Consider the following 25911-nt stretch of genomic DNA (forward strand, 5'->3'; position numbering starts at 1 on the left):
TAATTTTAGGATGGAACATGTGGGCTGGATTAAACCCACTCCTTGGACATAAAACACAGCCCCCTTCTGTGAGGATTGCTGGCAGGGACACGAGGTACACCAGGGTAGCTTTCTCCTCCGTAACACCATCCAGTGGAAATACATTGTACTCAAGTCTTTTATATCCTAAAATTATGTGAAAGTTGGACCATGTTGACTGTTACCTCAATGTGCTGTAACATAAAAGCACCAAGTATGACAAAATACAGCTTGTTTGTGCCAGGTTGTGACCTGCACAGGACATTTAACCAAGTGCTTCTGTTATTCCAAGCGAGGGAGGTTTGCACCAGGATGAGGCGGATGGAAGAGGAGACTGCAAGGGGATGATGCTCCCCAAGGCCTGTCAGCCCTGGCACATGGAAGCTTGTGTGTGGAATGAGCTTTCTGGGTGTGACAAGCCCTTACACGAAGTGCCAGGAGCTTGTTCCCACGCTGCCAGTGCCTCGAGGGAATTCAGGGGGGTTACAGGTATTTTTTACGGGGCAGCAGCAGCCCCTGGGTGCCACACCACTGTGGCTGTGTTACGCACCCCGGACAGCGCTGGAAATTAATCCGTGCCGCGGGCATTTCGGGTTTTTTTTTTCTTTGTTTCTTAGTTTTGTTTCTTATTCGTTTCTGTTTCGAACAATCCCCGGACGCGCCGGGCGTGGGCACGTGCAGGCTGCGCCCTCCCTTCCGCGCATGCGCGGCCACCCCTCCGCCCGCGCGACCCGCCTGGAGGCGCCGCGCCTGCGCAATGCCGCGCCGTGACGTCCCGCCCGCGCGCCGGCGGGCGGGGGGCGGGGGAGCGGGCGGGGGCAGGACGGGACCGGACGGCGCGGGCAGCGCGGAGCCCCGGCCCGGCCCGGCGTCCGGCCCGGAATGCGCCGCAGCGCCCGGGAACATGGCCCGGCAGAGCCCGCCGCGCAACGGCGTCGGCGGCCACGGTACGCGCTGGGCCCGGCGGGCGGGGGGCGGTGGCTCCGCTGAGGGGGCGGGGGCTGGAGCGCCCCCTGTGGGAGCGGCGGCGCCCCCTGGCGGCGGGGCGGGGCCGGTGCCGCTCTCGCCCCGGTGGGAGAACCGGGGGTGTCCCGGGGGATCCGGGCGGGCCCGGGGCCCGAGCGAAGGGCCCGGCCCGCTCCGCGGCTCTGTGGCCGCCGCGGGCTCGGGGGCGGGAGCGGCGGGCGGCTGGCGCTGCCTGAGCCGAGCCGGGTCCCCGGGCGCTCCCGGCAGTGAGCGGGGGCTCTGCGGCAGCGCCGGGGCTGACCCGTGGTGTCCGTGCCCAGTGCCCGCAGCGCTGCTCCTCGCGCTGCCTTGGCTGCAGGAGCACCGACAGACCCACCCGGGATTGGGACTGGCCAGTCCGAGTTTCGGGACAATAAAGACCCCGCGCCCTCAGCTCCAAGTATGAACCTGCCCAGTTAAGGTCTGCCTGCACAAAACATGTTTTGAAATACGTTTTTTTTTGTAATACTTGCAGCTCTGCCTTTGAAAAGTGTAAACGTTGGGGTATTTGTCAGTAAGCCTGAGAAGAGGAGCCCGCAAGACGTGCTCCTTCCTCCCCACTACTCCTCAAGTTCTTTGTGTGTGAACAGGAGTTTTGTCTCCCATAGGCTTTGTCTTCTCCTTCCCGAGACGTCGGGATATGACAGGGATATGACAGCCCAGTGTGTGGCAGGGGATCGGGAACAACTGGGGGTGGGGAACTGGCTGGGAATAGGGAACCGGACGAGCTGAGCTGGCTTCTGTTGTGCAAATAACTCTGCTTGCTCAAGGGGCGGGAAAGGAAATAAAAGGAAACTGTACTGGCTGGGTAAGCGATAGGAGATTCAATGTTACCAGGAACTTGGAATTCGGAGGGAGGTGGAGCTCTGTCCTGGGCTGTTACAGCTTGTTTTGATCCAAGAAGTGTTTAAAAAGGGTCTTTGAGAGGGAACAGCATCCATTGCTCGACCTACTTATCGCCCGTGTGCGTGAGCAGCCTGGCGACCCGCCGGCTCCCTCCGGACCCCGCGGAGAGCGGCACTTCCAGCCAGGATCTCGCAGGGAGAGGGCCGGGGCAGCGCTGAGGTGCCACGTGGGCAGAGGAAAGCGCTCCCTGATCGCTGCAGGGAGGGCGCGGCCTTGGGAAACAGCTGTTTCTCCATCGGAATCCTTTTAATTCCTCCCACCCCAAACCCTATTTGGACACGTCCCTTTATCGAGCGAATCCCGTTTGGAGCCTAAGAGTCGTTGCATCTGTGGGAAAAGCCTTTGGGGAGAGGCAGTGTTAGTGGCCTCATCCTGTGCTCCAGCCTCGCAGCTGCTCAGCAGAGCCTCCTTGCTGGGAACTCCTCCGGTGTGGGATATCGGTGTGGGATATCGGGTGGCTCTCGGCCGCCTCTCTCCTTCCTCACATGAGGCAGCGGTGACAAATTCCACCATGTGGTGTGAAATAGTGTCCCTTCTCCGCTCCCTGGGCAGCGCTCTCATGTCCTGTAAGTGTGTCTATCCCCAGCACCGTGTGCTTTGTGTGTCACCCCCTTCCCCCTCCCTGCCCCAAGTTCCCGTGCTCCTCAAAACAGTGGGAATTGTTTTCTGCTGGGTAAGCTGTGTGTACTGGTAGCTGGCAAGTTTGTGTTTGTTGGAAGAGAAGTCAACATGCTCGTGACTGGTTAACTCTGGTATAACAATGTCCTTTCTTGTGTCCGTGGAAATGCTCAGGCTTCTCCCTAGGATGGCTGCACCCGGGAGTCGGTAGGAACACAGTTTTGGGAGCGCTGTCCTAATCTTTTTAGAACACTTCCCTAAGTCCTGCTCTTAGGAAACACTTGACACCTGAGCTGGCAGCCACGTCAGAGGGCAAACAGTTGCAGGATGGCTTTGCAGGGCTGTCCCTGTCCCGCATGGAGCTGTGATCCGCTGGGGAAGAGGGAGCTGAGGCTGTTTGGGCAGTGCTGGTGGCTGCCATGTCAGGAGGAGCAGCGTTGGCCTCCCACAGGGGTTCATAGGGAAGCAGTTCCGGGCTGGTACCCCCGATGCTGAGCCTGCAGAGATGGGAACACTCAGCTGGAGAGTCACCACCAGGGTCAGTCCTGGTCTGGCAGGGCATGTGACAGTGACAACTGCCCTGTGTCATCTCCCTTGTGTGTGTGACATTGTTGTGAGTGGCTGTTACTCGCTGGCGCCGTGCGCAGGCACTGCCTGTCAGTTCCCATCTCTGTGATCTCCCTGCAGACTTCGATGCTAAGAAGAAAAGAAAGGTGGCAGAGATTTACCAGGCTCTGAACAGTGACCCCATCGACGTGGCGGCGCTGAGGCGGATGGCGATCAGCGAGGGCGGGCTCCTCACGGACGAGATCCGGTGCAAAGTGTGGCCAAAGCTGCTCAGTGTCAACACAGACGACCTGCCCCCTCTTCCAGGTGCGGAACACACTCGGGTGCTTGGGAAGAACGGCCCGGTGACCTTTGTCACCAGAGGAAGGGCTTGCTTTCTGACCTGCCTTTTCCCTGCATGTGCTAGTGTGTTTCCCAGCAAGCTCATGTGAAAAGGGCACTCACTGCAGCGTGAACACAGTGTTGTATGTAAACAGCAGGCTTGGAAAAGACTTCCTAAAAACAACCATTTGTTACCTTTAAGTGACAGCAAACGGAAATCGACTGTGGATGCGGTCAGCGTGGACAGCATTAGCTGGCATGTGTGAGTTTTCGCCTCACACAGAAAAATCAGACCTACTTTGTGTTGTTCCCATGGAGAGGTGGCTGTGCTGAGCCCTGGCTTGGCCAAAATCCTCCTGAGGTGTCTCTCCCAGGAAGCAGTTTGTTGCATGAAGTATGTGCAGTGTTTGACCAGAGCAGAAGATGCAGGAAAATGACCTCCTGGTGAAATAACCCACATGGTTTTTAAACCTTAGCAACGCAGGAGCTCCTGTAGCTTTTACAGTTGCCGACCCCCAGGACAGATTTGTGTTGTCCTGAATCTGTGGGCCATCTGGAAGCGTGCCTTCACCTCAGTCAAGAGCTGGGTGGACATGAGGGGTGATTGAGGTGACCAGAGATGCTGGAAGACAACGTTTAACTTACATGATCGCATAGATAGAATTTGCTGGCTCACTGAACTTTTCCGTTATAACTGTCTTAGCTACCCCTGGGTGGGGTTTTCTTCTGAATTGTTCTGTTTAATAAATTATTAATTGTGGTCTCCACAGTTCGTTTCCCTTCCTACAGCTGAGTACGCTTTGAATTGCACAGCAAAACTGTGGAGCGGGGATGTTCCGGGAATGCTGGGAGTGCTGTCAGTTGAGAATTTTAACCATATGTTGTTTAAAGAAATAATTGCCTCGTTTGCTGTTGGTGTCAGGTGTGTGGCAGTGCTGAGTGTGGGCAGGGCTGGTGTGTGACATGATAAAAGGGTGTTGGGGGGGGGTGCAGCCTCATCCTCCTCGCTCCCTCACCCCTCTCTCTTCCCAGTTCCTTTGCACTGCTCAGTGTTAATCCTGTTCCTGTTTTTCTCAGCAGGGAAGGAGCTGCGAGAGGACAACAAGGTTACCAGCAAGTGTTACTGGACCGTGCGGCGATCCCTGCGCCGCTTCCCGCCAGGTGAGGGGGGATTCTGCTCTTCCCACTCTCTGGGGGCAAGACATTGCCAGGGGGCTCCTCCTGGCTCAGACTTCGCTGGGAGGCTGCAGAAGGTGACATTCCGATTGCTCCAAAAGCCTGACTTCCAGAAAGCCTTTTCTTTGTGAGCTCACAGCAGCTGCTTCTTGCAGTGGAGCCCTTCTGCAGCCATCGGTTTCCTTCAGCTGCCTCTGCACAGATGGTTTTTGATGTGGCTTTTCCAACATTCCACTTCCCCTGCCCTGCTGAGCCCCTCTGCCAACAGGCTGCTACCAGCAGACAGTTGCAGCACAGAGGGTTCAGATCCTGCGTGGATCCTGCATGGATCCTGCCCCCCTCACCAGCTGAAATTAGGACAGATGGAGAAACGTGTCCTTGCTTCAGTTTATTTTAGCCATGGTCTAGCTCAGGGGCATGGAAGGCAGGTTTGTCAGTGCTTAGAACAATTCCTGCTGTAAAACAGCCTGAAAATCAGATTCTTTCACCAAATTTAATAGAACATTCAGAACATTCAGAAGCGAAACGGTTTTGCAGTTGTTTAGTTCTAATGGGAGGCTGTTGCCTTTTTGTGTTATTTATAAAAACATTGAATCCAGCAGCTCTCTGTGCAGAGCAGTCGTTATTTCTGGCCAGAATCTGCTTCCCCCTCCTGCCACTCTTATTTTGTGTAAACAGTTGGTTCACTGTGGTTCTCTTGCGAGCGTGGATGTTGTGTGCAGGCCTGATTCCTGAAGGCTCTGCTCCTACGGATTTTTTTGCCCTTGAATGGCAGCCTCCTGACTATTTTTAGCCGCATCAGTGAAGCAGAGGAAAAGGAGAACTTTGTCATTGCAGGATCTCCACTGGGACTCTCTGCTTGGCCTTTGGGCATTTTATCTGTTGACAAGGACTGCCAGAAACTGTCTGCAGCTGTGCAGGACAGGAACAATGTTTTCCCTGCGACATCCTGTCCCTAAACACATGTTGTTGGCAGGGGACTGATAGAAAGTTGTGCCGGTGGAGGCCTCGCAGTCTGATGCAGTTGGCACAGTTTCTGTGAAAATGGGTCCCGCTGAATTTTTTTCTAGAACTCCTGGGAAATTAAAAATGATTCAAATGTCCTCAGCAATGCTGGATGCACAGCTCAATTTGCTCTTCACAGCAGCACTGTACAAGCATCAGTAAAATCTGCTCCCATCCTCCACGGTGGCTTCCTCGCAGGTAGGGCCTCTGCAGCTCTGAAGATTAAACACCTTAACCACTGGTTGACTTCCCCAGGCCAGCAGAGTTTTGGGAGGCAGGATTAGGGCTTGGGATATTTTTTTCTGCCAGTTTTACTACCCTCTCCTGTGCAACACATCCCTTGGGATCAGGTGGGTTGGCAAATTCACAGGTGCTCTCCTTGCACACCGCAGCTGCCCTCGCTCCCACGGCAGGCACTGGTAGGTGGCACAGCTGTCCCACCTCTGCCTGGCACTGTCCCCACAGGGATGCCAGATGACCAGAGGGAAGGACTGCAGGAGGAGCTCATCGATATCATCCTCCACGTCCTCAAGCGCAACCCCCAGCTGCACTACTACCAGGGCTACCATGACATCGTGGTCACCTTCCTCCTGGTGGTGGGGGACAGGCTGGCCACGGCGCTGGTGGAAAAGCTCTCAACGCATCATCTCAGGTACTCAGCGGGAGGAGAGGAGCCACCTGCGTGTCCCCAGGCTGTGGGGACACCTGTGCAGGTGGAGCTGGCCTGGAAGGGGAGCTGGGAAGGCAGAGCCTTGGGTTAAAGCAGTTGCCTGTCATGCCTGTACCCAGAGGGGTGCTGTGAGAGCAGCCTGACCACAGGACAGCTTTGCAGGGAGCTGTGCCCTGGGGAAGGGATAATTGAAGGCTGTCAGTTAATTTGTAGCATCTCTTGGAGCTGGAAAAGCCAAATGACATGCATTATTCATGGCTCTGTGGCTGTCAGGGCCTCTCCAGGTCCTGGGGGCTGGCTCAGCACCGTGCCTCCCACTTGTCCTTGCACAGCCCTGGGCAGTGTGGTCTGTACCTGAGCAGTGTCTCTGCTATTTGTGCACTGAAATGAAAGCAAGCTTCCATCTGGGAGGTGTAGTTTGGAGGGATTCTCCCTCCTCTCCCAGGCATGGAGTCAGGTTTTGGGTGCTGGAAGGGCTTTACACAGTTCATGTGTGCACTGAAGCAAAATAAGAATTGTCAGCTGACAGCGGTGTGATGGTCTGGATCTGCGTTCTCTGTGCAGGTCAGCCCTGTGAGTCCCAGACAAGCAGGAAGGAGGCTGTCCCAAAGAGACAGAATTCCTTGGGACCGGGGGCCACCTTGCCATCAAGGCTGTTTATTGCACTTACATTTATTTTCCTTCTGCTGCCTCCCTGGAGGGAGAGCTTGCTGACGTGGTTGCTTGACGAAGCTTCTTTTAAATCTTTCCTCAGGGATTTTATGGACCCAACGATGGATAATACCAAGCACATTTTAAATTACCTGATGCCCATCATAGACCAGGTGAACCCTGAGGTGCACGACTTCATGCAGAGGTACACAGACCTTCCCTCAGAGCCTCCTGGCTCTCCGCTACCAGTTTTGGGTTACCACCACAGTGGCTTCCTCAGAGAGTCAACAACTGTTCCACAGCCAATAGTGACACTCCAGAGCCATGTGGCACTTCATTTCAGAGCAGAACCAAACCTGTGCTGCCTGTATGGAGGGTTTTTATGTGGTGCCATCTTCAACCCAGTGGTCTGAAGTCCATATTGGAAAGGCTGGGGAATTTGGGAAGAGTGTTGTCCGAAGTGCCACAACCACTTCACATGCCCACTTGTGTGGCTGGTGGGACCTTGGTGTAGTTTGTTGCTAGTTTTGGGGATAATTCCCAGGTTTTGCATTAGGGACTCCCAAGTGTTGTCTGGGCAGATCAAAGCAGAAGCAGGAAGGTGAGTGGGAAGAGTCAGTCCAGAGCTCTTTGTTTCCAGGCTGACCTAACAGCCCTTTCTCTCTGCAGTGCGGAGGTGGGAACCATCTTTGCCCTCAGCTGGCTGATCACCTGGTTTGGACACGTTTTGTCTGACTTCCGGCACGTCGTGCGATTATATGACTTCTTCCTGGCTTGCCACCCGCTGATGCCCATTTATTTTGCTGCTGTGGTAGGTGTTGTTGGAAAGGGTCGGGGATTAACTGCACCGTTCTGAGGTGGTGGGAGTTTGGGGCTGCACGAGGGGCTGGCAAACCCAGTGCTAGTGCTGTCCCCAGCTGCACCCTACCAGTGATGTCCTTGGTGATGGCAGAGGGCAAGTGGGATCTTGGGGAACTTGGAACAGCCTGGAGGTGTCCAGATGTGCAGACTGGGGCAATTCAGTGCCATGGAGGCAGCGTGGCACAGTGTTTTTCTTTGCTTTCATATGCTGGCCCTGCTTCTGGGCACATGCTGGCTGGCTGGAGACAGCCCTGTATTGTGCATCCATCTTCCCATCCTCCTATGGGGGATCCAGATAAATCTCTGAGGGCAAATTGTGGAGTCAAGCCCTGCTGAGGTTCTGCCCGTGGCTCTGGCCCACCAATAACAGGCTGTGCTCAGCAGACTGTCCTGAAAGAGGCTTTCCATGACCTCAGAGTCTAAGGAAGGGTTTGGCATTTCTCTTCCCAGCCAGTGAATGCTTCACTGCAGTGTATCCTCTTGAAGAAGGTCTTTCAGCTGGAAGTGAAATGTTTTTTTCTTCTGGCTCTGAAACAAGTGCCAGTGTGTGCCAAGGAGTTGTCCCCATTTCCTCATCTGTCCTCACTCCTCTCTGCAGATTGTGCTGCACAGGCAGCAGGAAGTTCTGGAGTGCGAGTGTGACATGGCCTCTGTCCACCACCTCCTGTCCCAGATCCCACAGGACCTTCCTTACGAGTCTCTGATCAGCAAAGCTGGAGACCTTTTTGTCCAGTTCCCACCATCTGAACTCGCCAAGGAGGCAGCTCAGCAGCAGGCAGAACGGTGAGTGCCAGCCAGCCCCTGTGAGCCCTACATCCCCTTGCCAGGTCTTGCTTCCTCATGGAGATCTTCCTCCCTGGCCTGAGGCTGGTCCCTGAGGCGAGCTGGGGACACTGCTTAACCTGTTCCTCCTCTTGCAGAACTGCGGCTTCCACTTTTAAGGACTTTGAGTTGGCATCAGTGCAGCAGAGACCAGACACTGTGTTGAGGCAGCGCTTCAGGGAGCGGCTCCGAGGGGAGGAGCGGCTCCGAGGGGAGGAGCGGACAAAATCCATCTTGACAAAGCCCCGGACCAACCGCTTTGTCAAGCTGGCAGTGATGGGGCTGACGGTGGCACTGGGAGCAGCTGCCCTGGCCGTGGTGAAGAGTGCACTGGAGTGGGCACCCAAGTTTGAACTGCAGATTTTCCCCTGAATCCAGAGGAATGGCCTTCCCTGTCACGACATCCTTCCCTGGTGGGGAGGGCTGATGTTTGATGGAGGACATGTCCGGAAATGACCTGCCTGAAGATTATTTTTTATTCTTGCTGCGTCCAGTGACGCTTTTGGCCTTTGTGACAGAGACTGAGGGAACCAGCCTGGCAGGACGGTTCCCCACACCGTGCTCACCTTGTTCCCCTCTCCCCATGCAGGGGTGAGCAGACAGGCACTGCTGCCGACCCGGGAAGAACCGGAGGTACGGACAAGTCTGGCTGTTCAGGCTGTGCTCAGGTGACTGTACAAAGGGAGAGCTGTGTGTGGGCTGTGCTGAAATGATCCTGCGTTCTCCATTGGGGAAAATTGGTGGGAGTGAGAGCCTGCAAGAGAGTGTCCCAGCAGGGTTTGGCCTGGCTGTGTGCATGTGTGGGGTTGAAGGGCTGTTGCACTGGTGAGGAACAGGGCAGCCCTTTGGCTCCTCATTGCTCCAGCGTGCTCTGCAATCTGCCTTCAGCTTTGCTGGTGCTCCAGCCCTTCCCTGTCCTGTAGGCACCCTCTGAGTAGAGCCAAACCTTTCACACACCCCCGTCAGCGCCATGCCATGAGCTTCTCTCCAGTGTGTAACACTCCCTGGCTCTTTTTGCTTCCTCATCTTTGCAGTCTGATCTGTTTATGGGAGAGGAGGGCAGGGGACAGGAGCAGACCTTAGCTCAGCTCTTGGGCACTGCCACTCCTGTGCTGGCAGTACCATGATCTTATCTGGGGTCAGTGAGGTGAGGCACAAGTGTGCTTGCCCTGCCAAGGCTGTGTGTTGTCATGTGCTGGGTCACATCACCACAAGTCTTAGTGGTACTGTGGACACATATTGCAGACTTCTTTACCAGCTCTGGAAGTGGGCACTAACATGGAGAAAGGCTTTTTCCACCTTGTGAAACACTTAGCACAGGACAGAAGTCATTGCAGTAGGAAATGTGTCATAAACCTCCCCCACAAGTTGATCAGGCTTCAGCATCACAGTCCTGTTGGCAGTCCCAGCACTCCCTGCCCTCCAAGCTAAGCAGCAAATCCTCCTAGAGAACTTGGTGTCCCACTGAGACAAAGCCAATAGACACTATATGCCTCTACCTCTCCCCCGAGCTGCTAAACCTCCCTCAAGTGCCCTTACCTGTCTCTCACAGCTCCCTCCCGCTTCCCCATCATTGCTCTGTTGTGCCCAAAGCCATCTGTGCCGTGCCCAGGGGCTGCACACCTGAAAAGGAGGTGTTGGTTGAAGAGTTAAGGATTTAGGGATGGAGAAGGAAACTCATGCCCTGCAAAGCTCAGCACCCCCCTGTCCCACCCCACTGCCTGTTGGCCCATAACTGCCCTGGGTATGTTCTGGTTTGCCCCGTGAGCCCTCGCTCATGGAGGGGCTGTGCCTTTCTGGCCAGAGGGCAGGTGTGCAGTCATCATTCCTGACCTGTGTTCCCATGAGGCTCTGAGCAGGAGTTCTCTTGCAGAACTTGCAGTTCTCTGTAGGTGAAATATGGAGGGTGTAAATCTGCCCTTGTCCAGGCAGGGCAGCAAGGCCTGTTCCTTCCTCTCCTCTCTGGTGCCAGTGCCCATGGAGAGAGCCAGGGCTGGTCATGGGGCTCCTCACGGCGTGGCTGAAGGCAGAGCCCATTCTTGGCCCTCAGCACCCCCTGGAACACCAGAGCAGGACAGCGGGCTGGGTCACTTAGCACTTTAGAAACTGGTGGTACAGGAGAGTGTGGTGACCTGGGGGTGCTGCTGGAAGGCCCAAGACCCCTCTGTACACTGCCCCAAAGGAGGGGATGGCTGGACCCCCCTGGGGGTAGCCCCTGCAGCCCCTCCACTCCCTGGCCATGATGCACTTTAGTTCTTGTGTTGTCCCCGGGGGAGGAAGGGCCTGGGAGGAGACAGTCGCTGTGGGTGCTTCACTTAACTCTGTACAAAGACTTACACACCCCCTGTAAATGCGGATTTCTACAAACCCTGAAACTGTAAAATAAACAGTTACTAAACACACTTCCTGCCCTCCCCTTGGCTGGGGCTGCCAGATCTGCTGTCGTGGCACCCTGTGGCCCAGAGCTGGCACCTTCTCCGTGGTGTCCAGGCCAGCTCTGCGTGTCCTCACACCCAGGAGCCCCATGGGAAGAGGAGCAGGAGCAGAGCCAAAGGACGCGTGCGTGCCCCGGTCACTGTTCTCCTTCCATCCACCCACCTCTGGGCCAGCGCCAGGCCTTGTGTGTGTCACCGGCTCTCCGGGGTGTCCCCCCCCATCAGCAGCATGGGGCTGTAAATAGCTTGACCTCCCAGCCCCTCCTGCACCCCGGGCTGGGTGCCTGGCTGTGGGAGGAGATCCCGGGCACGGTGCCCGCTTCCCAGGACAGGCTCTGCTGAGCTGGGGTGATGCAGCCACTTCTGCCAGGCTGGGAGCGGGCTCGGCCGGATGGCTCGAGGCTGCTGGACATGCTGGTTATTTTTAGTTCCCTGTGGCTTCTCCGGGAACAAGTTCCTCAGTAGTGTTGGGAACCCTTTGGGAGGGACATCCTTTGGGTAGTGGGGGGGAAGGAGGAGCAGTGACGAAGTATTTGGCACCTTTGGGGTAGCCAAGAGGCCACTGCCACATGAGTGAGAGCCAGGCAAGTGGCAGTGTGTGCATCTGCCTGTGCAGGCCGTGCTGGACACCAGGCACTGGACACCTGATCCTGCACGGTCCCAGACTTGGGTAAGGTCAGGAGGGCAATGGCAACAGGAGCTATGACCGTGGCTGGAGCAGCCTCACGGTGCCTTCTGCTCCCAGTGGTGTCCCTGGGCAGGAGTTGGATCCCACAGCCAGGGATCCAAGCGAAGTCACCCCATGCTGGAGCATCACTGCCTGAGTGGGCACCACCCCAGGTGGGTGGTCTGCAGGTGGGTGCAGCCTGCAGATTTGTGGGGTCACTGGGACATGGGCACCCCCCTGCACCTCTCCATCCCCCGGGGACAGCCTGGTCCCCAGCAGCGTCGGGGCCGTGGGAGGGGCTGGCGGTACCCGGGGATGCTCCGGGTTCCTCTTGTTGCCGTGGCAACAGCTGGGGGGGGGCGTGTGACGAAAGCAGCATGTGACCCCTTGCCCCCCCTCATCCCCCCGGGCCCTGCTGCGGGACCAGATTAGCGACACTGGTCCCCTCCCTCCCCTGTGCCCCCGGTGTCCCCACCCAGCCCCTTCCCCCTGGCTGAACAGAGTCGGGGGCGCTGTCGGGGTTGCCACACACACACGTGGGTGGGGCTGTGTGTGCACATGCACATACGTGCACATATATGCACATGCTCACACTGCTCCCAGGGAAACCCATCCCACTCTGACTGATGTGGGTGAAACCCCCACCCCGTGTGGGAGCCCATGGAAACCCGGGCTCAGGGTGACATGCTGGGAGCTGGATGCTGGCCACCAGGAATCCCACATCTCCCTGGGGACCTCCCATACCCCTGGGAACTCCAAATTCCCCTGTGAGGGGGTGAGTTGGCACAGAAGGAGACAGAGCCATGGGGAGCAGACCAACACACTTTATTCCATAATCACAACAGTCAGGATAACTGTTAGCCGAGGTTCTGTTCCGCAGAGCAAGGTCGGCCACGTCACACCCCTGGGATGGGGTCACGACTGCCCCTCAGCTAAAATCCTATTTCTCCAAGACAACAGACACAGGGACCCTTCACTAACACGACACTACAAAGGTGACCCCGAGCGCTGGCGCCCGTCCGCAGGCTGCGCTGGGGCCCCGCCAGCTCCGGGGACCCCCGGCCCGCTCGGCCGCCACCGGGGCGGCTGCTTCCTGAGAGAGGTTTGGTTTATTTTTATTATTACTATCATTATTACTATTTATTATTATTATTATTCGCTTTGTCTGGAGTGATGACGGGATGTCGCACGCGCACGCACACACGCTCGCACACGCATGCCAGCCAGCACCGGGCAGCGGGGAGGCGGGGGCGCAGCGGGAGGGGGCCGCACGCTGGGGGGGGTCTCTAAGCACTACAACCACACGGCACAGAAAATCCACCACTGTCCACGACGGTTCTCCCTGACAAACACACCCGGCGAGACTCGAGGAAGGGGACAGGGGGGACGGGGACAAAGCAGATGGTGTTGTGCTTGCAGCCGGGAAGGGGAGGCCCCGGCGCTGGCTCCAGTTCTGGCACTGACCCAGAACCTGCTCCTGAGGAAACGTTTTGCCTGACAGTCTGTGGAGGGATCACCCCAGCTCAAGGGCGATGCACAGCACGCAGGGGACGACCGAGAGCCGTGTCCCCGCTGAGAATGGGAGCTGAGCCCTGAGCTGCAGGGTCAGCAAAGCACACATGTGATGCGAGACCCTCACTGTGGCCTCAGGCCTTGCTGGTACCTGGGGGCTTTGGCTTCCCCATGGTTGGGGATGGAGGGCAGGTGGCCGTCAGCCTCAGTGCCCTCCCCGAGAACCCCTGGTCACGACACGGGGTGGCTGTGCACCCCAAGAAGGCACCGAGGTGCTGGGTGAGATTTGTGTGCGTCAGAGAGTCCTGGGGCTGCTGGACCCCACGGGAACCCCAAACCCGGCTCACACATGGGAGGGGGCTTCGGGTGCTCCTGGCATGGGGTTGCCCAGGGGGTGGAAGGCAGAACCCCCCAAGCGGCAGTGAGGTGGGAGCAGGCTGCCGGAATCACGGCTGTCCCGGCGCTTATTTGGCTTTTCCACTTTTGTGGGGTGAGTCTGAGTCTGGTGGGGAACGGCCGGGGGGGGAGACAGGGAAGGGGATGCGCTCTATCCAGGGAACACGTGTCTGATGCGTGACACCCGCCTGGCTCCGCAGGCTGGCACCGCACGGGGGTACCGAAACACCGTGGCTACTGCCAACACACACGCACAGCTACCGCTACACACCGACACATCTACACTGCTGATGGCTGGCTGACCATCGGGGGGGCCTCGAGGGGACCCCCAGGCCACCCAGGACTGGGCTGGGGGACACCGAGCACCCCAGTTGAAGGGCCCAGGGACACGCCTCTCCCTGCGCTGCAGTGCCTCTCCCCATGGCTGAGCCAGGGCCACCAGCACCTCCAGCAGTGGGGCCAGGCAGGTCCCCGACTCCAAGGCAGCCTGAAGGGATGCCAGGGCCTGGGAGGGGGATGTCCTTCACCTGGTCACAGCTCAATCCGGCCTGACAGCAACAGGCAGGCACGGGGTGGCCTGTGACCGGGAGAACCAGCAGCCCCAAATCAGGGAGGCAGAGCCCCCAGGAAGCAGGTGTTCTGCTGCCCTCAGCACCCCACTGCCCAGGAGGGGTCTGAGGGGCTCCTACACACCCAGAGCTCCTGGGGAATCGGGGCTGTGGGGGATTGCAGGGGCTGCTTTAAGCAGCAGCTGCTGCTGAACCCAGTACAGCTCCTCAGGACGCTGCCAGCCCCTACCACAGCCACGTCCCCACCCAGCACCACTGTACCCGAGCACAGCCCCTGCCCCCCCAACCACAGCCTGCGGCAGCCGCCGAGCCAGCACTGCAGCCACGTGCTCCCGGCAGTGGGAGGAGGCGGCTGTCGCAGGAAGGAGCCATTAGGAAAAGCAAAGAAAATCCCAGCTGGAGGAGCTGCTGCAGCAGCGCCTTCCCTGCCGGCATGTCCTTGCTCTCAGCTCAGCCAGCAGCGGGGCTCAGCGTGGTGCTGTGTGGAGGAGCCCTGCGCCAGAGCATCACCCCACACACCCACTGATATCGGCTGCTGCCGCTCTTGGCCCTGTTTGGGTGGTTGCTTAAGGCAGCGTTCCCTACAGCTGCCCTTTCCTGTCACCCTGCCCTTCCCTGCTGCTCCTTGCCATCCCAGCAGCACCACCCACCACAGCCGGGCATGGTGGGACCCTTCTCCACCAGCCAAGGTGAGCCAGCGCAGAGCAGGTCCTACACGGGCACCGGCTCCAAGGCTAAAAATGAGGGCTGGCTCCTTTGGGAAGGGCTCATCCCCACCAGGTTTTGGGTTGGCCCCGGGCACGGGCTCCCCCCATGGCACAGCCTCCCCTGCACAACTGCCTGGCGAGAGGAACAACACAGCCTCCCGCGCCCACGTGCGCGTCACGTGCGTGCAACTTCACTCTTCCCAAAGCAAGCGGCGGGGAGCGCGCGCCACGGGGAAGGAGAAGGTACCGTGGGACACCGAACCCCCAAAAGCCAGGGATCCCCCATGAAACAGAGCATCGGGAAGGGAGGGCTTTGCATGGCTTGGCATCCCTCCCCAAGGGCTGCAACGAGGAAGAGGAGAAAAATTGAAGTCACGCGTTAAATGCAGTCAAAAAGCAAATGGAATCGGCCATTCCCCAAGGGATGGGGAAAGTTGGATGGGCACCAAGAGCCAGGGTGGCGTGGATGCTCCGGCTGCCTGGAGAGTGGGAGGACACAGGGTGCTGGCAGAGATGGGAGCGGCCGGGAGCAGCCATGGCCAGCAGCACTGAGGTCATGGGGGAAAGTGGCCAGGTGTGACAATGAAAGCCCCATGAGACGCATTTCACAGGCAAATAACCATGGTGGGCGGCCACACATCCCACTGGCGCAAGGCAAGGGCCGGACAGACGGACAGATGAGGAGTGGGTGTGTGCCAGGGGGGTGGGGGGAGCAAGGTCTCTGCCTTCCAGCAGCTTCAAGGCAAAATACCTGATTCCTGCATGTAAACAGCTGGTTTCGGTTTGTTTGTTTTTTTGTTCTTTTTTTTTTCCTGGGTTGTTTTTTTTTTTTTATCTGACCTGATTGTGAGTGAAAATAAAAACAAGCATTACCTGCAGAGTGCGGGACTCAGTAGGTAAAGACCAAGTCCGAGATGCTGGACATGAGCCAGTCCCCCGCTATCATCTCCGTCACCTCGGGCGTGCAATAGTCCGGGAACTCGAAGTGCGAGGAGCCTCCCCGCGGGAAGGGGTCGTGGTCCTTGTCGAAGACAGACCAGTCCAGAGCACCACAGGTGGCACTGGCGGGCGCCCGCCCGGGCATGACCCCCATCAGCTCTTCCTCCAGCTCCTCATCCGAGGAGCTGAAGGAGGAGGGAGGGGACCCAGCTGACATGGGAGAGGGGGACCCGCTCTCTGGGGAGGTCCCTGGCTCCGGGCAGGGCGCAGCAGGGCTCAGGGGGGCCGGGGGCTCCTGGGGGCTGTGCTCCCCGTCGGGTGCCGGGTGCCAGGCAGCCGTGCCGGGCTCCGCGGGGCAGTCCTCAGTGGGCACCTCTGGCGCGGGCTCCTGCGGGGTGTCGGGGCCAGTGGGCAGCTTGGCGGGCTGCCTGCGGCTGGAGGAGACACGGCCCAGCACGGAGGGCTTGATCTTCACCGGGAGCCGCGGGCGGGCTGCGCCGGTGCCCACCTTGCCTTTTTTCCGAGGCCGGTACTTGTAGTCGGGGTAGTCGGCCATGTGCTTGAGGCGCAGGCGCTCGGCCTCCCTGACAAAGGGGATCTTCTCGGAGTCGTGGAGGAGCTGCCAGCGCCGGCCCAGGCGCTTGGAGATCTCGGCGTTGTGCATGTCGGGCCACTGGTCCATGATCTTGCGGCGCTCGTGCTGGGACCACACCATGAAGGCGTTCATGGGCCGTTTGATGTGCCCGCTCGGCGTCTTGCACCAGGCGGGCTCGGTGTCGCGGGCGGGCAGCGGGGCGCAGGGCTCCCGCCGAGCCTCCGCGCCCCGGCCCCGCGGGCCGCGCTGCACCATCCTGGGGCCGGGCACCCCGTCGCCGCCTCCGCCTCCTCCTCCCCGCCCGCTGCCGCCCCCCTGCCCGCCGCCGCCTCTCCGCCCGCCGCTACGCGCCGCGCCGCGCCGCCCCCATTGTGCGGAGCGGGCGGCGGCGGCGGGGCGGGGCGCAGGCGGCCGCGACGGGGCCCGGGGGCGCACGGCGGGGGCGGCTCCGCCGGGGCGGCGGCTGCACTGGTGCTACGGAGGGTCCCCGGGATGGCCCGGTGGTTTCTGGCCCGGAGATTGCTCCGCAGCGGTCCTGTCCCGGGATGCTCCGCACCGGTCCGAGGATGCTCCGGGATGCTCGGTACCACCTCGAGGATGCTCGGTACCGGTCCGAGGGCGCTCCGGGATGCTCTGTACCGGCTCGGGGATGCTCCGCACCCACCCGGGGATGTTCGGCGCCGGCTCGAGGATTCTCCGGGATTCTCTGTACCGGCTAGGGGATGCTCCACACCGCCCGGGGAACGCTGCACTCCTCGAGGGCTCCGCCCCGCTCTGGGGTTGCTCCGCTCCCCGCCGCCCCGGGGATGCTTCCCCGGCTAAGTGGGCGGATGCTTCAGTCGGGAACGGCGCGGGGCGGCTGCGGTGGGTCCGGGCGCGGGTCGGGGGTGCGCGGGGGGCGGTGCGGGCAGCCTGGGAGCCGCACGCCCCCCGGTGCCGCTTTTATAGCCGCCGCCGCCCCGCCCCCGCCGCCCCCGGTAAACACCGGCGCGCCGGGGCTGTCAATGGGGGGCCCCGCCCCCCGCCGCCCATTGGCCGCCGGGCCGGGGGGGCACATCCCGCTCAGCCAATGGGCGCCCGCCGAAAGGGGTTGCTGGAGAGAATGGCAGGGCGGCACCGCCGGTACCCCCCGGAACCCGCCGGTACCCCCCGCAGCCCCCCTGGTTCCCCCCGGTACACCAGGCACGCCCCGGTACCTCTCGGTACCCCCGGCAACCCGATCCCCCCGATACCGCCCCCACGGCAACCGTGCAGCCCCCCGTTGCCCCCACGGTGAGCAGCACAGCACCCCCCGTGAAATCCGGTACCTTCAGCGCACCGGTTACCCGTGCCCTCTGGTATCCACCCGGAGATGCTTCAGCTCCTGCCAGAACCCGCTGCTCCCCCCGGTCTGGGCGCCCCGGTGTCCCCGGTGATCCCAACGCCCGCACCCCCGGGAGCCCGCCCCCACCCTCCTCGCGGCCCGCCGGGAGCCTGGGCACGGCTCTGACCGCCCGCGACACCGAGTATCCCCCCGGGATGCTGCTCTTGGACCCCTCCCTGCCGGGCTCCCGGGTCACCCACTGTCCCCACTCCTCCCGGCAGAGCCTGGTCTGGGACGTCCCCAGGCCGCCCACTGGGGCTCGGCCCCACGCGGTGTGGAAACACCGGCGCCTTCGTGGATGTCTGTCCCCCACCCGCCTCAGCGGCGTCTCCCCGGGGCTCGACTCCCGGCGGGGCGGAGGGAGCCAGGCCGGGAACGCCGTGCGGGGAACGCGCTGCCCACGGGGCGGCCACGCGGTCCCGGTGCCGCGAGTGGGACCCGCCCCGCCCGGTCGGGCTACGCCCCCTCCCGGTCAGGCCACGCCCCCTCCGCTGGGCGGCACCAATGGGGCGGCGGCGGCGGCGCTGTTGCCCCGGAGACCGCGGGCTGCCCGCAGGGGGCCGCGCCCATTGGCTGCCGTCGCCGCGCGCGGGCCCGCCGGGGGCCGCGCCCATTGGCTGCGCCGCCGCCGCCAGTTGCTGTGGTGACAGGGGAGCGCGCGGGGCCGCGCCCGGCCGGGAACCGGGACCGACCGGGACCGACCTGGAAACGGGATCGACCGGGACCGGCCTGGAACCGGGACCTTACCGGGCGCCGATACCTAACCGGGCACTGTGACCCGACCAGACACTGCAACCCGCTCGGGCATCGCAGCTGACCGGGCACCGAGACACGACTGTACATCACGACCTCCCAGGCACCGCGGGCTGACCGGCACTTCGGGCTTTCCCAGTCCTGTGGCCTGACCGGGCACCATGGGCTGTCCAGATCCTGCCGTCTGACCCGGAATTGTGTCCTCTCCCAACCCTGCGGGCTGCCCCGGCGTTGCGGCCAGACTGGACACCGGAGGCTGCCCCGGGGCCTGTCCTCCCGCTGGCCTGTCCCGCACCCCCGGGCCCTGCCCACGCCCTCCCGGAGCCCCGCCGCCCGGGGAACACCACAGGACCCTCCACCGCGGCTTTCCACAGGGAGCCACTCCCGCCCGGTGTAGCCGGAGGTCACGCCCGGCACCGGGCACACGGTCCCGCACGGCCCTGGCACACACACACCCTCCGGTCTTCGCTCCCGCCCCGCGGGCACGGTCCACGTTAGCACGGAGAGCCTGTAGTACCGAGCAGCTCTGCGGGGCTGTCCATCCCCGCTGGCGCCGTGCACCGGGGCCGCCTCGCCCCGGGCTCCCCGGGATGGCCGGTCCTCTGCTCCCTCCCGTCCCCGGCAGCCCCGCAAGCAGCCGAATCTCCACCCGCCCCGCCGGGCTGCTCGGTCTGCCACAGCTCCGTCCCAGCCCGGGCATCCCGACCCCGTCCCGGTGATCCCGTCCCGGTGATCCCGTCCCGGTGATCCCGTCCCGGTGATCCCGCCCCGGTGCAGCGCCGAGGCGGAGCCGGCAGGGGGCGCCCCTCCTGCCCGGTCCCGTGAGCGCGAGCCCCGCCCGGTCCCCGGGCCCGCCCGCTGTCGCCGTGGAGACCGGCCCGGGATACAGGGCATCCCGTGGCGAAGGGGGGTCTCCGGAGGCCATGGGGGTCCCCAGGGGGCAGAGGATGATGAAGGGCAGTGGGGTGTAGGGGTGTCCCTGAGGGCAAAGGGGCTCCCAAAGGGACAAAAGGGCGAGCCGGGGGGCGTCTCCCCATAGATCGGCAGCAGTATCACCCCTGCAACATCTGAAATCTACCCTTCCATACTGTTCCCTCGCTCCATCTGGCTCCTGGAGCACCGCTCTGCTCTCCAGAGCCGCTCTCTGAGGGGTGTCACCAGGCACAGTGACAGATTCCTCCGTGCTGTCAGTGCGAGCAGCAGTGCCTGAGGGGAAGGTCAGGGATGGTGCAGGGGGATGTTTCCCAGCTCTGTGGAATGAGCAGTGACTGAGTTTGTCCCTGTGCAAGAGTAAAGGCAGTGGTGCAGACCTGCAGCTGGACACAGCGAGGGCAGAGCTCCAGGAAAGGAAAAAACAATGGAAAACAATCTGGGAAGCGAGTTGCTCACATCACTGTGAAATGAGTCTACACAGTCGCATTACCTTTGCTTTCCATCCCACTCGGTTGAAGACACTATGTTGATCTTATAAATGTCAAACAATTCCATTTCTGAGAACGAATCCCATTTGCTCTGTGGGGATTTGCTCTTCCCGTCAGCCTGCCGGGAGGGAGAGAGCCCCGTGACACGCAGCAGGCTGTGTCGAGGGGTCTGCTCATGGGATCATTCCTTCCCTGTGTGTCCTGTCTCTGCAGGTGCAGGCCGGCCCCCAGCTCCTCCACACCCCGGGCGCACACCAGGCTTATTTTCCATGAAAATAAGCGGACACTCACCCAGCAGAGCTGCAGTGACAAGAGGGGCTGGATCTTCTGCACCGGGGTCTGGGTTTTAGCTGGAAGACAGCTACGGCTGTAGCTATGGAGGCACAAGCCAAAGAAGGAGGGAAGCCTGGAATGTGTCAGGAGGGAGGAGGCGAGCGGCTGCGTGATGGATTAGTGGAACTCAATTTTTTTAAATGTTTAAAAAAATGATAAAAAAAGGGGAATTAGTTAGCCTCCGCAGCTGGTGGGGCTGGGGTTATTGAGGGTGGCTGGGAGAAGAGTTAAAAATAGCAGGAAGGCCCAAGTGGAAAGTTTCTGTAACATCACAAGTCAGGCATTTGGTGCTTACCCGCCCTGACAGGCGGGAGACCGTGCCAGAGCCCTCTCCACCATCCTCAGTCCTTTCCCACTGACCTCCCTGCAACTTTTCACACGACATCACCAGCCCTTCGTTTTGCTTATTAACCCTTTGCTTCCAGACACCAGATTTGCTTCCAGAAAGAGTAAAATGAGTCATGAGTTGCTTGGCCTGGGAGTGTGAGGGAGCAGAGGAACACAGGGCTCGTGCTGGCCCTCCCTGTGCCCCTGCACACCGCTGGAAGTGTGGGGAGCCCAGAGGGGCTGTAACCCCCCACGTACCCATTCCTGTCTGCATTTCAGCTTCCCCTCCTTAAAAAATCCTCCTGATCCCAGGGGCCCCAGGCGGATTTCACCAGGAGCTCTGAGCTCTGTGCTGGGACTCTCTGGATACACAGTTTGTCCTGGGCTGAGACAAGATGGATGAGATACCTCTGAGCAAGCCCAGCTCACTGTGCTTGTCCTCGCTGCGAGAAAGCAGATGTACCTGGCTGCTCCAAAGGGGCTTTCTCCACTTTTGTTTGTCTTTCAGGATTGACAATGAGAGTGGCTGAATTCATTCCTCTTCCCTCTCAGAGCCCCAGGAGTTGTGTCTGGCTCTGATGCTCCAGGAAGGCCCTTGAGCACTGAGCCTGCTGTGCAGGGGGTGGTCTGAGGGGGGTAGAGCAGGGTTTGGGCTGCAAATAATTTTGGTTTTCAGCAGAGTGGTCAGTGGCTGGGGCAGACCATGAGGGGTGAGAAAATACTGCTGGTGTGGCTGGGGATCAGCCTGGACTCTGGTTCACGCTGAACAGGAGCTGGGCATGACCCTCACCCGATTTTAAAGTGTTTCCCTGCTCTCCCAGCTGCTTGTATGGTCCTGGGTCCCAGAAAGAGCATCTGGGCCACTGAAAGCCAGTCCAGGACCTTGGGAGCACTGAGAGGGTGGCACAGCTGACACAAGTCAGGCTTCCCTCCACCCACCTTGTGCCCCTTGATGCTGTCATGCAGGGGACAGGACCCCTCTGAGCACGAAGTGTCTGAGCAATCACCACACTCCTGCTTCTCCTCCTCCTCTTCACACTGAAACAGCCAAAGTGCAGCAGCTTCTTCTTGCTGGTGTGCCCAGTGTGGGGTCAGACCAGTGCCGGCACAGGCCAGGTGCTGGGGCATTTTGGGGCAGCGGTGCCATAGTGCCAGCAAAGGCCTGGATCAACCCACAGGTTCGAATAAAACCAACTCCTTCTCTCCCCAGCTCCAGGACAGACCCCGGCCTCGAGTTCCATCACCAGGTCTTGGCAATGGCACTACATGGCTGGGCTTCGGGCTGACAAAGCACATCCCCCGGGCAGGGGCTCAGCTCTCTCCTTACTTGGCCGACCTGGGCTGAGCAGGCCCCTGGGAGCACAGCCGGGCACCGGGAGGAACCTGCCCCACACAGGAACGCAGCGTGGCAGAGCCCCCGCCCACGGCAGCGCATCCCGCGGCATCCCGGTGCGACCGCTGCTCCCCGGGACCGAGGGGTACATCCCTGGGGAAGTCGCCGTTCCCCGGCACCACAAGCCCCGCGGGGACCTCGGGGACCGGGACAGGGCAGCCGGCCGGGCCAGGGCCGGTGCAGGCGGGGATGTGTCCGGCGGGGGAGGGACCGGCGAGGCGAGGGGCTCCACCCCCGGGGCTTAAAGATCGGGACAGGCGAAGAGCGGCCGTCCCAGGGAAGTTTTGCCCGAGTTGCCGCCAGTTCAGACCGGGAGCGGATCCAGGAGCGAGACCGGGAGCGGGAGTGGCGCGATCGGAAGCTACCGGGAGCCGGTGCCCCTCGGGGTGACACGCACCCCTCCGCTCACCCTCCATCCCCTCTGCCCTCGGTGCCGGTGATGACCCTGAACACGCAGCCCGGGAACAGGAGCCCGCTGCGGCGGAGGGCCAGCACCCCGCTCCCGAGGCCGGGGGGCACTGGGGCCACCTCGCGGCGCGAGCCCTGTCACCCCCAGCTCGGCCACACCGCCTCCGAGCCGGGCGGCAGGGTCCCCCGAGGCAGCTGGTCCTCCGACTCCTCGGGCTCCTCCGGCCCCCGGGAGCCCCGGTACCGGGTCGTGCTGCTGGGTGACCCCGGCGTCGGCAAGACCAGCCTGGTCAATCTCTTCGCTGGCGTTCAGGAGCGAGAGCTGCTGGAGCAGCACGGAGGTAGGTGTCTGGTGGAGGGGGTCTGCTGGAGGGTCTCCCCCCGCGGGACACCCTGTGGCCCTGTGATGGGAGAAACCCGTGTGCGGGTCAGAGAGGAGCCCAGGGCCCGGCTGTCCGGACAATGTGGCACCGACCGGGCTCTCCCGGTGTCCTGCAGAGGCCGCATACGAGCGCACGCTGACCGTGGATGGAGAGGAGACCACGCTGCTGGTGCTGGACATCTGGGAGCCGGAGCAGCGGGTACGGTGGGGCCGGGGGCTGCAGGGGGCTGGGCGAGCCGGGATGTGCCCAGGGGACATTGTACAGGCACAGCCACTGTTTTGGGGCTTTTGAGCACTGCAAAGGGCAACCCGGACCTCCCCGGCTGTGTCCAGGGCTCACCACTGCAGAGCAGGGGCCACATGCTGGGCAAGACAGGCTGGGGTCACATCTCTGCCCAGCTCTGTGCCCACCCTTCCTTGGCATGGGAGGCTACCTGCTGTGTTCTCACCAGTGTGGGCACAGGGACCCCTCACATTAGGGGCAGGCTTGTGGTGGGGAAGAGGGAGTTGTGAGGAAGGACTGTGGTGCCAGCCCGCTTTGAAATGCATGGAATTGGTTTGGGAATGGGGCTGAAGGAGCCAACTGGGTAAATCCACGTGAGACAGGGCCACCAGCCAGGACACATGCTTCAACAGGCAGAGTGGTGGCCCCAAAAGCCTGGCACGGGGCATTCCCCCCGCCCAGCACACGAGGTACCTCCTGGCAGAAATGCCAGCGTTGCTGTCACTGCCTCTCTCCCTCCTTCCCTTCATGCCAGGGCCTCGAGTTCCTGTGAGTGCCACCAGTCCCCAGGAGCGGGAATGGAGCCAGTGTTCAGGCTGTGGACAGGGGGTAGCACTCACATGGGCTGGGGCTGTGTTTGCCTGTAGATGCCCCAGTACCTTAACACCCCAACAACAGCCACTTCTTTCCACTCTGATTTATTCCCACCCTGCCAAGCAGCGCCTGGTGCCTGGGTCATATGGGGTGCAGCTCCCACAACCGGTGTTGCGTGTCCCCAGGAGACACAGCCTCAGCTCCCTACACCAAGCTGAGCTCACAGCCCCAGTTTGTAGCTGATGGACAAGGAAACTCTCAAACACCCCCCAAAATCGAGCTTTTAATCCACATTTTATAACAGGATCACGTCTGCTCCCCACAATGCAGGGGCTGGTGGGGTGTGCTGGCAGGTCCCATCAGTGCCAGGGATCTCTGCTGTCCTCCAGCAGCAGTCACAGCTGCCAGCAGCCCCTGCAGAGTGGTGACATCTCATTCCCTGTGTGATGCCAGGGTGAGGAGGGCCGGCGCCGCAGCCGGTGCCTGCAGGTGGGGAACGCCTACGTCATCGTCTACTCCATCACCGACCGGAGCAGCTTCGAGAGCGCCTCGGAGCTGCGCATCCAGCTGCGCCGGGCGCGCCAGGCCGAGGACATCCCCATCATCCTGGTGGGGAACAAAACCGACCTGGTGCGGTGCCGCGAGGTCTCCGTCGAAGGTAAGCGGGCAATGAAGAGTCTGGCTGGTGAGGATCCCCTGGGTGGGGGGATGTCCATGCCCAGCTGCTTCCCCCACATCTGTGCCCTTGTCCCTGGATGTGCAGCTGCCGTCGTGCATGTGCACTGCCCGTCCCCCAGTGCCCGGGGTGCCAGTGGGGCCGTGCCCTCTCCCTGCCCTTCCCTTACAGAGGGCCGGGCCTGTGCCGCCGTGTTTGACTGCAAGTTCATCGAGACGTCGGCGGCTCTGCAGCACAACGTGGCCGAGCTCTTCGAGGGGGTGGTGCGGCAGATCCGCCTGCGCCGTGGGGGAAAGGAGTCCCACCCGCACCCTGCGCCGGGCCAGAAGCAAAAGGAAAGCCTCAGCAGGAGAGCCCGGCACTTCCTCGACAGGCTGGTGGCCAGGAACAGCAGCAAGGGGGCCCTCAAAGTCCGCTCCAAGTCCTGCCATGACCTGTCTGTGCTCTGAGAGCCACCATCCCGTCCCTCCGAACACGCTGGCTGGGACTCTCCTCTCTTCCAACAGCGTGGCCAGAGGCTCCATGGAGAGCCCAGAAAGGACTGGAGTAATGCTGAGGACATGGAGCTGTTTTCACCAGTGCTCAGGGTTGCTGAGGTGCTGTGGATCCAGCTGCTTCCCCTCCAGGAGAGGGGACAAGTGGGATTGAGTCCATGGAGCAGAGGGTGGGACAGGTACCTGCACTTGGGGTGATGGGATTTTGGATCCCAGCTGCTCCTGGGGAGCCGGAGGTGAGGGGTGGCCATGCCCCAGTGCAGGGCTGGAGGCTGCCAGGAGCAGGGCAGGTCCTCCTTCTGGTGCCCATCCTTTGCAGGGCATAGGGACTGGCGAGAGCACCATAGCAGTGTCCACCTCGGACTTCCTGGAGCCTGGACAGGGAGAGGGGACGGGGAGCACCAGCAGCATCAGCTGGCACCCTGGCCCTGCTGTGCCAGGGCTTTGTTCCATGTGTCCCTGGCACCAGTGTTTCTCAGATGGAGGGGTTTGTGCTGTCTCTGTACTGGTAAGATGGGGAAACCCTCAATCTGCAGAATAAACCGCATCAGGGAGGTGCTGGTCTCTGCTGGGTCCCTGCCCTGGGGAGCCACATCCTGGAGCCACACGGCCGGATTGGAGCCCTGTTCCTTGCCTGTGGCCAGGGCAGAGGATCTGCCTCCTGCTCTAGTCAGGCCTTGGCCAGCTCCATCTCCATTAGCTGGAATATCTTGGGGCAGGGAGAGAGCCTCTGTCTGGGGCTTTCTTTGGCCACCCTTGGTGGAGGTCCCCATTCCTCACCCAGTGGTCCAGCATCATCCTCTGTGATGGCAGAAGCCCCCAGCCCCCTGCATCTCCTAGCCCCCATTCAAGTCTGGAAAAGCATCTGGGAAGGGCTGAGCTCTGCTGAGCTGCAGTTTTCAAGCACCTGAACACTGTGGGAGCCACAGCCAGGGCAGGGAGCTGGGCACTGAGTGGCTCCTGGTGCCCCAGGAAGGGGCAGGGAGGGGGAGCTGAGTGGGATGCCACGGGCAGGAAGGGACGTGCTTGGCTGCAGCAAGCAGTGAGTGACCCCGGGCACCCGGGGGGGCAATGCTGGAGCCGTGTGGGCTCTGCCTGTTTTTA

General features: G+C 61.1%; 3 protein-coding genes across 7 annotated transcripts; 2 read left to right on the forward strand and 1 right to left on the reverse strand.

Annotated features, from left to right (window-relative positions):
- Positions 1–819: 819 nt before the first annotated feature.
- On the forward strand, positions 820–11022 carry TBC1D20 (TBC1 domain family member 20). 5 transcript variants are annotated; one of them, XM_032704587.1, is made up of 8 exons: positions 820–965; positions 3235–3420; positions 4513–4596; positions 6082–6268; positions 7041–7142; positions 7607–7748; positions 8397–8581; positions 8719–8992. In XM_032704587.1, the coding sequence occupies exons 1-8, from the start codon at positions 923–925 to the stop codon at positions 8990–8992; spliced, it is 1203 nt and encodes a 400-aa protein (XP_032560478.1). In that variant the 5' UTR covers positions 820–922. The 5 variants fall into 5 exon arrangements, with proteins under 5 accessions (XP_032560478.1, XP_032560480.1, XP_032560479.1 ...); XM_032704588.1 differs by having other exon boundaries at positions 923–965; positions 4516–4596; XM_032704586.1 differs by lacking the exon at positions 820–965 and adding an exon at positions 2143–2495 and having other exon boundaries at positions 4516–4596.
- A 1508-nt stretch (positions 11023–12530) lies between these two features.
- Positions 12531–16695, reverse strand: SOX12 (SRY-box transcription factor 12). Its single transcript, XM_032705321.1, has one exon. The coding sequence runs from the start codon at positions 16693–16695 to the stop codon at positions 15796–15798; it is 900 nt and encodes a 299-aa protein (XP_032561212.1). The 3' UTR covers positions 12531–15795.
- A 5240-nt stretch (positions 16696–21935) lies between these two features.
- On the forward strand, positions 21936–25363 carry REM1 (RRAD and GEM like GTPase 1). The gene is made up of 4 exons (XM_032705097.1): positions 21936–22779; positions 22937–23019; positions 24091–24295; positions 24485–25363. Exons 1-4 carry the CDS (start codon positions 22470–22472, stop codon positions 24760–24762), a joined length of 876 nt encoding a protein of 291 aa, XP_032560988.1. The 5' UTR covers positions 21936–22469; the 3' UTR covers positions 24763–25363.
- The last annotated feature ends 548 nt before the right edge of the window (positions 25364–25911 follow it).

This window comes from Chiroxiphia lanceolata, chromosome 17 (genome assembly GCF_009829145.1).
Source record: "Chiroxiphia lanceolata isolate bChiLan1 chromosome 17, bChiLan1.pri, whole genome shotgun sequence".
In the NCBI taxonomy this organism is placed as follows: domain Eukaryota; kingdom Metazoa; phylum Chordata; class Aves; order Passeriformes; family Pipridae; genus Chiroxiphia; species Chiroxiphia lanceolata.